Source organism: Morone saxatilis, unplaced genomic scaffold (genome assembly GCF_004916995.1).
Source record: "Morone saxatilis isolate NCDOM2014 unplaced genomic scaffold, NCSU_SB_2.0 Contig19, whole genome shotgun sequence".
Lineage (NCBI taxonomy): Eukaryota > Metazoa > Chordata > Actinopteri > Moronidae > Morone > Morone saxatilis.
The window spans coordinates 15,888,776-15,898,087 of NW_023339751.1; the positions used below are offsets into that span (position 1 = coordinate 15,888,776).

Here is a 9,312-nt window from a genome sequence, read left to right on the forward strand (position 1 = left end):
ACACACACACACACACCAGTGCTGTGTGGGGGATTAGGATGTGAGGCGTCTTGGCTGCGGTGTTTCTGTCAGTCAGTCTCCAGCTCTATGTCAGCATCACAGCAGTGGCCACCATGCTCCAGGGAGCCACCACCATCTACTGGACTATAGTGGTACTGCAGGAGAGGAGAGAAGAGGAGGAAAAAAGAATGTAGGAGTAAAGAAAGGGGGAATTTAAAGAAAAAAATGAAGGGTTTCAGTGCTTGTTTATTAGTAATATAGTAGTAATTTTAATTTGCAGTATTGTCAGCCTGTAATATGTGACCAGTGAGTGTATGTGCGTCCTTCTGTAGCTGGGGGAGCAGAGGGGCACCACGGCAGCCTGTCTGGGTATGTGTGTGTGCATCCAGCACAGCCTACCAGGAGGATCTGGCTGTGTGCAGCTGGCTGGATGAGATCTCCTAGTGGCCCCCAGGGATGGCCACACTCCCATGGGTTTCCACTCAGTCTGGCTGCCCTGCCCTGTCCCAACCCTCTGTCACTGTCATAGCCTTAACCGCGTACACTGAGGCTGTTTCTCTCTCTCTCTCTCTCTCTCTCGTTCAGTCTCTTGCACTGCCCTCTTCTTTTCCCTCATCCTTCGCTCTACCATCCTCTTCATCTTTATGCTGCTGTAGCCTCCATGTGGTCACATTCCACAGACTGAGCCACAGGCTTGTACAGTTACTCCAGCACTAAACCTTTAAACCCAGCCACAGACCTAGCTTCAAACTGAATTTAATACTTTGATTCTTCAAATCTTTTTTCTGTCTTGTTTTAATCTTCTGTGATCATTACGCAAGTGACAAAAATGCCGTCTGAACTTTTACAGGTAGCACACAGCACCACTATTATCTTGTCAGTGATGATTTAAAGCACCAATGCTTACACACACACACACACTAACAGCAGTCCAGTCCCGATGTGGTAATGAGACTAATGCACTGTAAGTGGATTGGCTTTGAAGAGCCTGGATTCGCCTTAAGATGTCTGAGCAGGCTGGAGTTAGAGCTGCCGGGGTTGGGGTCACACACATAGGCGCATCCATGCAAATACACACAATGAACTAGTCTGCACAGATTGTACAGAAAGTATTCTTATTACTCCATTGCTCAACACTGTTTTAGACCAGTAAGGGTGACTGCAAACGTCTTGTGCAGCTTTGCAACATGCATTCTTGCTTGCTTCTAGAGCTCATGGACAGACAGATGTCTTCTTCAAGCGTCTTACCACACACTTCCTTAACCCCCAGTGCCCTCTCTGCTCCACACAGTCACCTCTACCTTTCCCTTACTTCCTTTACCCATTAGTTACTTGCCTGATGTTTAGCTAATCTCTCTTCCTCCTCCTCCTCCCTATGTATTACTGCTTTTACTTAAGCATCAGCCGCTAATGCTCACATAGACAAACACATGAAACCCCTCCCCACACTGTTGTGTCTGGAGGTGTATTGACCTTCATTTATAAGGAGATCAGCTCAAGCAGCCGGCCACCCATTTCAGCTCGAACCCACCCTTCAGTTTGACTGCTCTCTGCGGTTGTTTCGATGGTGCAAATCCCATACTGCTACACTGTGCATAAGTGATTTGCATTTCATTGAACTTTGCCATTTACAATGATACTGTATAGTACATTAAAAAGTTACTTTTTTACTGGTTGTGCTTTTTGTGCTGTTGAAACATGAAAGGCCTTCAACTGAAGAATATTGTTATTGTTAAAAAGGCCTATTACAAGTGCACAGAGCCTAAGGTGACATCTTCATATAGCTTCTGTTGGTCTGACGAAAAGCCCAAAACCCAAAGATGTTCAGCTTACAATGACATAAAATAGAAAAACTGAAAATTGTTGCATTTTAGAAGCTGCAACCAGCAGATGTTTCTTTTTCTAAATGACTTACTGATTAATCTATCATCAAAACAGTTTGATTTATTATGTATAATCTAGATTGACTAATCACTTAATTGAATTGTTTCAGTACTAAATGATGTAGTTTAGTCAGACACCCAGTAAGCACTCTCACAACCTGCCAAACCTAGCCAAACTAAGTAGTCTGTTACCTTTTCCTTTGGTCAGTCAGCTTATCAGTCTGGGCGACCAACCAGCCAGCTACTCAGTCACGTGATCAGTAAACTTGTTATTTATTCCGTCCCATTTCAGCCAAACACTACTACTCTGAGCACTGAATGTGTGTGTGGATGTATGTGAGTGTGCGTGTGTTGTCATGTGGCCAGATGACACATTCCTCTCCCTGCCGGTGAGCTGCTGTTTATGTGCTGGAACGTGGCAGAACCTCCCCTCCACCCTCTCTCCATCCGCCTCCCCCTACCTCTATACACCACCACCCGCCACCCCTCCAGCTCCCAGAGTGCCAGTCACACAGCCCCGTCTCTGCGCCATCTGCATATCAGCTCCAGCCTCGTCCAAAGCATTAAATTAAATCCCTGTTTGGGTTGATTAACAAATGGCTGGTGAGCTCACATAGTTATGGAGTTATTTATTTAATTGTCATCAAGGTTTTTCCTGCTTTTCGTCTGTCTCGGTCTTTGCTGAAACATGGCATCCGGCAAAGCAGAGGAGCAGAGGTGTGCTGGTGTCCTGAAGGAACGAGTGTGAGACAGAGAGATGGAGAGAGACTGTAAAGTTTTGTCTCATTTCTGTTTTGCTGGCTGAAGTTCAGCCTTACCATTTGTACCTGTCTCCTATTTTTCATCTCTGCATTTCTCCGTCTCATTCTTTCCCCATTCCCCCTCTGTCCTGAAATGAATAGTTAATCAGTCTGCTAATTGAGTGACAGTTAGTCAGTGCGTTGTTGTAATTGTCCAATCAGAAAGCTTGGAACGGACACAGTCACAGCTGATTCATCTCTGCCTCTTACTTCTAAATCCACAAGCTGCAACTGGAGGGTGTGCCAACAAGATTTATTTCTCCCAGAAATTCCAAAATAACTTTTTAAAAGTTAAACTAGTTTAGTTGTTAATCGTTAGTTCGTAGCTCGCCCCAAAAAAGCTGAAAACTAAAGGTCTTGAAGAGTAGAGACTTTGAGAGAAGGTTTTTTCACCTTTACTCAGTTTGTGACTAAGTACAGTAGTTTTTTGGCTTATGTTTATATATTTAGTTTTTTTAGAGCTTTCTAAATCAAGTCACAATGCAATGTAATACTTTCCTAACAATAAACGAAAAAGGAACATAAAGATTTCAGAAAAGTACAAGTATACATCGAATTACGGTAGGAAATTAGATGAAAGAGAGCACTTAAGAACTTCGGCACAAGTTAATATTTTGTCAGTGTTTTGAACAAATTGTGAAACAAATTTAAATACACTTCAAAAATGCATTAACTTGTCCTCCTAAATATCCTCTGTTACTTAGATCTTTCAGATCACCCACGTTGTCCTGGATTACTGATTTCCTGTGGTTCTAACAAGAAACAAGAGACTCCTGTTGTCTTAAGCACTGTATAGTGTAGTATCTACTAATTGGCCTTAAGGGAAAAGTAAAGTTGTGCAGAAAACTAAATGAAACTGAAGTGAGGAGTCCGAGAGAGATGGTGTGGGAAGGAGACCGGCTGTTCTGTTTTCTCCAGCAGTCCAAACTAGAGACATGTGGCTCCCCAGACAAGCTGTCCAGAGTGGGAGAGCTCGCTGGACTCATTACAGGCAGGGCCAAGACGGGATAGCTTGACAGAACACCATTGGATCATTCGGAGAATTGGAACGGTCGAAACTGAATTGTGTTGGTTTGTGTGTGTGTGTATGAGCGTGCGCATGCCTGTGTTTGTTTGGAACGGCATGTGTGGACAACTGTCCATCTCCTCTCTCCGTCTGTGCCACCCCTGGCTGCCCCCTCCCCCGCCCCCCAGTGGACGTGTACACATACGCACCGCACACACACACACTCACACATATACACACTGTCTAGGCCCGGCCAGAAGGATTGCTTAAATGTTTTCAGTTGTACTGGACAGCTGAGCGATGAAGTGGCCAGCCACAGGCTTCCATTGGTTGGACACTTCATCTAGAAACTGACTCAGAGAAATGACTGGACTTGGACCAGCAAGCCAGTCATCACTGCCAGTTTATAATAGTTTTATCAGTTTAACTTTCTGTTTATCCTCATCCATTTTGTCAGTCAATACATCTCTGTCTCCTGTCCACTTTGAAGTCAACCAGATTTCTTTTTTCCAGATGATCATATTTTTCCATATTTCTTAAGTTTAATCAGTTGATGTGATGCTGATGTGAACCAAAAGGAGCTAAACCCAATAATGGAAACACCTGTGTAATGCTTCAGAATGAAGTCAAGTTCACCAACACCATAAATTACAGCCTCAAATATTTCCATAAAGTTGAATCATGGCCTTCCTTACAGAGTCTACATTACATTAACAGTGTTGTGTTCCTCCTCTTGTAGTTTGGATTTGAAGAAACTTGCATCTCAAAGATCACATTTACATTAAAAACATAAAAAATACATGGAGTGACTCACATTAATTTGCAAAGTACTAATCAAAGTATTTTCTGGTAGAATTTAGAATAAGCTCATTAGGCTTGCTTACATTCATTCTCTCTCCAGGGAACCAAAATCCCACAATGCACTTCAAAATGCTGAACTGATTATATGCAACCCTCATCTCTAGTTTTATATATATTAGTTTGGTCAGAATTGATGAAATATTCTCTTTCGTTCACTCACAACCTCCTTTTTCTCCATTCCTTTTTTGCTTTCTTTATACATTTGTTTCCTTCCTCTTCCTTATGCCTCCCTGCATCCCTCCTACCACCCCTCCCGTTCAGCCCCTCTCACAGCACTCTGTTTATCAGTAGCAACTGATCCAAAGAAGATGCTTTGTTTCTGAAAGAACAGGAGAAGGAAATGGGAGAGGAGGGGAGAGTGGGTGGATTTGTGAAAAAGAGAAAAAATAGAGACTGAGAGAGAGAGGTGTGATTTGGTAATCCTGATGACGCACTGGCATCCAACAGCATTTTCTTATCTGTGTCTCTGTCTGTCCCTGTGTGTTCAGCCACTACCACCCCTCCACCACACACACACTCACACGCACACACCTCCACCACCAGAACCACCCAGAGGTACCGGCAGGCCCCGCAGTCGCATGGTCCCTTCGGCGGAGCAGGTGTTTTTCTGCGACGTGTTAACGAGCACGGCCTGCTGTCATTTCCGCTTTAAATGGATGTCACAAATAGAACACACACACACACACACATATATACACGCTGCCTATTCTACTCTCCCAGCGAATTAGCCTAAGAAAGGTGATCAGAGCTGTTACCGAGCTTCGTGTGTATGTGCATCGGCTATGAGTGTTTACACCTGCATGCACATACGAATCTTTGTTTTGCATCTTAGTATGTCTTCACAAGGTATGTGTGTGTGTGTGTGTGCATGTCAAGGAACGGCTGGTTAATTAAAAGGGGTTGAGGAGTAGGGAACATTTGTGTCCTTCTGTGGTTTTTATTTCTGTTGTTTGAAATGGGAAAGTGAAATGTTTACACAGCTCCCGGCTTTGGAAAGTGTTGAGATTGTCAGTTTCTTTCATCAGAGCTGTGTGTCTCAGTAGTACTTCAACCGTGTACTCTGCGCGTTCGTGCATGTGTGCGCACAGTCTCATCCCAGTATTTGTACTCATTGTACTCGTCCAACTATGTGTGAATCCACACGTGTGTGTACTTTAATCCATGTGTGTATCCATGCTGCTTCCAGTAAGTGTTATCCGCCTCTGTGGTGTGGAAATGTTTGACACTCATGTAATCCTGCAGCAGGTCATCTGATAAAGCTGTGGTGCCACCTTAGTGCCAGTCTGTGCCAGCCAGTTGGGTAATACTCTGCTACCAGCTGCTCAGCAGATGTTGTTATTTGTTGCTGGGGTCTAAGAAGGGTCATTCTCTATGTATAATCTTATCCCATTTCATGTCATCTCATTCCATCTTATCTCATCCCTTGTCTTTTCTACCCCCTTTGCAGGAGACCAGTGATTTGTATGCATGTGTGTTTAAATTCATATATGTGTTTGTGTGTATGTGTGCACAGTGTGGTTGTGTGTGTGTGTGTGTGTGTTTGGTAGAGGGGTCATCACCTCGACACCTGCCCATGTATCAGCCAGATGATGTTTCTGGCATAGATAGTTTGGTTGTTGTGCTGGTAAACATGTTTTTGTCATTTTTTACATTATAATCCGATCTGTATCTGGCAAGCACTGTGGGAGTCACAGAGATACTGTGTGTGTGTGTGTGCCTGTGTACAGTGTGTAGATGTGTGTGATATTCTTTGGACAGATGAGAGTTGAGCGGACAAGCTCTTATCTGTCTAGGGAATAAAATCTGTATTTAAAATCATCACGATCATCGTTATTGCTATTAATGCTTTCCATGTATCACTGTGATCGTTATAATCATCATTACCCCTGAGTGCACTATTGCATTCAGCATCATCACTGATCTGAATTCAGTGGTGTTTGCACCAAATATCTGATATTTGATTTCTTTCCTTCTTCTCCTTTGTGCTTATCTTTTTATTCAGGTGAATACATAAAGAACTGGCGGGCCGCGTTACTTTCTGCTGAAGACAGACGGCTCTTTCATCGGCTACAAAGAGAAACCTCAGGATGCGGACCTGCCCTACCCCCTAAATAACTTCTCTGTAGCAAGTACGTGAACTACCATATATATGTCAAAATAGCCTTTTTAGACTGTGCTCTAAATCTTACTGTACCTGTATCTTTACATCAAAGTCTACTCATCCCATGCTTACAGATTCCCACATCAAGGACACAGCTTTTAGATTCCTGATACACTAATTTGGAGCATCTTTTTGTTTTTGCCGGCTTGTTATAATCCAGTTTTTTTCTTTAAAATGCTGTAAACTATAAGCTAACAAAGAGACTAGTGGCAATGTGTCCAACTACCTGCATCTTATCTGTTTATGCTGCATCCATGTGCCCTGGATACATGTCTGTAGGTTCATAATTGATTATTATACTGTGGCAACTGCTGTATTTAACCCCTGCAGTTTAAAACAGAACCTCTATAGGTGGCACGTAGTCAGTGTCATGCTCTAGGACAAGGAATTGAAAGCACATCTTCCAGTTGAAAGAATAGACCCTATCCTCTAATTGATTATATATTTATATTTCGTAAGTGCAAATCACCTCTGTCATGTAAAGTACCACGAGATGTTGCTGAAATGTTCTTGTGGTTTCATCACACAGAGCCGCAGTGAAATGGTACATCAGTTATTGCATCAGTTTCACTCATGACGTGTCAAAGCATCTTGTCAGACATCAGTCTTCACAGCATTGGTATGCTTTACAGAATTCACTGTGGGCTCTAATTAACCATTTATCACTATATCATCTGTCTACACCTGGTTAACAAGCTCCACAGCGTCGTTGACATGTGTAATTAACCAGCTAATGACTTAACAAGATTAATTTTAATGTCTCTCGGTCTCATTACCACCAACATCACTTCTCATTGTTCATACAATACAGATTGGTAGTAAAACTATGTGTCTGCTCTCAGGTGGTCACCCTAAATTGCCACAGTCTGACCGAGGACAGAACTGACACTCACACACATTAAGGCTGACATCACCTTTACTTTTTAAGGCACAAAACCTTTTCAATTTGACATTACTGTATATTGCTGAGCACATTAAAGACAATAAGGCTGAGGCCAGTACATTACTGTTGTAGCACTGATTCCTAAATCAATGTGTTTATGTTTGAAGTTCAGGTTTTGTTTTTATTCTTTGCTGCTGTACTGTAGCTATCACACAAGTGAATATTATACTCAAGTAATATGCACTGTGCACTCATTCAGTCAGTAGCAATGGTGGTTCTTGACGACCCAAAAAGTGGACTCGGAGCTAAGTTTAACGTACAATTACACTAACAAGTCTTTTGTGGCATTGGGTGAACATCTGGATCAAATAATAACTTTCTTTAACTAATTCCTTTACTCAACCCAACAAGAAAACAAACAAAAAACATAGACCAACCAAATGAATCCACATGCAAATGAATGAAATAACACCATAAACATAGTTTTACAGTAAATAGTATCAATAAAATACTTGGTGTAATGTGGTCTTGTCACTTAATGTCACTAAAAGCTGAATTTAAGACAAGAGAGTAAAGTCATGGATGACATTTTATAAGTTGCTTAAATTTGCAAAAGTAATCAGGATTATCTAGTTATTTTACTTTGAAAACAAAAATATACCCAGATTATCGGCAGATTAGCATCCACGATTACGCTGGATAAAACACTAAATACAGTGTAGAACACAGCATATGTCTCTTAATAAATAAATGGATGCACGTGTAGCTGTTTACTCCATTTCATGTTCATACATTGCTGTCTACTAAACGTAATATGATAGGTGCTAAGATGGTGTTCCACCTCTTGGCACAAGGCCTGATGCAGATGTCACTGTATCTATTCCTAGTTACCACTGTACTACTGCACAGGGTCTTAGATTTGGACATCAATTATTGTTTTTAAATTAACGTTTAATTAAACTGAATAGGTTTAGTCAATGAAATCCATTCAGGTTTTTTAGTTGAAAGGCATTGGAAGAGCACCGTGTGAATTATCTGCAGAACATTTTGGTGAGGATTTGGACGATGGAGGGGACGATAGGGTAGACAGAGGAGAGTACAGGAGAATAGGTGCGAGATGAGGGCGACAACAGAAAAGGAAATGATGACGAATGGTAGAATTCAAGCTGATACCTCAGAGAAAACGATAAAGAATGGTACATCGAAGGACGGAGGAGGAGAAAGAAAGATAGGAGTGCGGAAGGGAGGACAAGTATGGGCAATGAGCGATGGGAGTCGATCGGAGGGGGCAGAGGAAGAGAAAATTGGAGACGTGGGGAGGAGAGAGGAAGATGAGAGAGGACAGAGATGGAAGGATGATTAGGGTGGAAAGCAACGGATGAGAGATTGAGAGAGGGATGGAGGGATTGGAGAGTAAGGCTTTTGTGGATGAAACATGGGGGAGAGGAAGGGAGGATGAGGGAGGAGAGGAGGATCATCAGCACTGAACAGACAGGGAGGAGGAGATGAAGACAGGATTGGAGAACGAGAAAATAGGGGAGAGGAAAAGAGTTTGTGAGGAGGACAAGCCAGGCCATACATCCGGCCCCGGCTGCTTGGCACAGCACTGGCACTGCCACATCTGTTGCCCAAAGCTGGGAGGCCAGGTGGTGTGTGTGTGTGTGTGTGTGTGTACGTGTGTGTGTGTGTGTGTTTGTTTATTTGTGTGTGCTTGTGTG

At 42.6% G+C, this 9,312-nt stretch overlaps 1 protein-coding gene across 1 annotated transcript in view; it reads left to right on the top strand.

Annotated features, from left to right (window-relative positions):
* akt3a (v-akt murine thymoma viral oncogene homolog 3a) overlaps positions 1–9,312 on the top strand; it is a 44,065-nt gene that overhangs the window by 15,239 nt on the left and 19,514 nt on the right. The window contains 2 exon segments of the mRNA XM_035663485.1: positions 6,553–6,575; positions 6,577–6,679. Coding sequence (XP_035519378.1) covers positions 6,553–6,575; positions 6,577–6,679 — 126 coding nt within the window.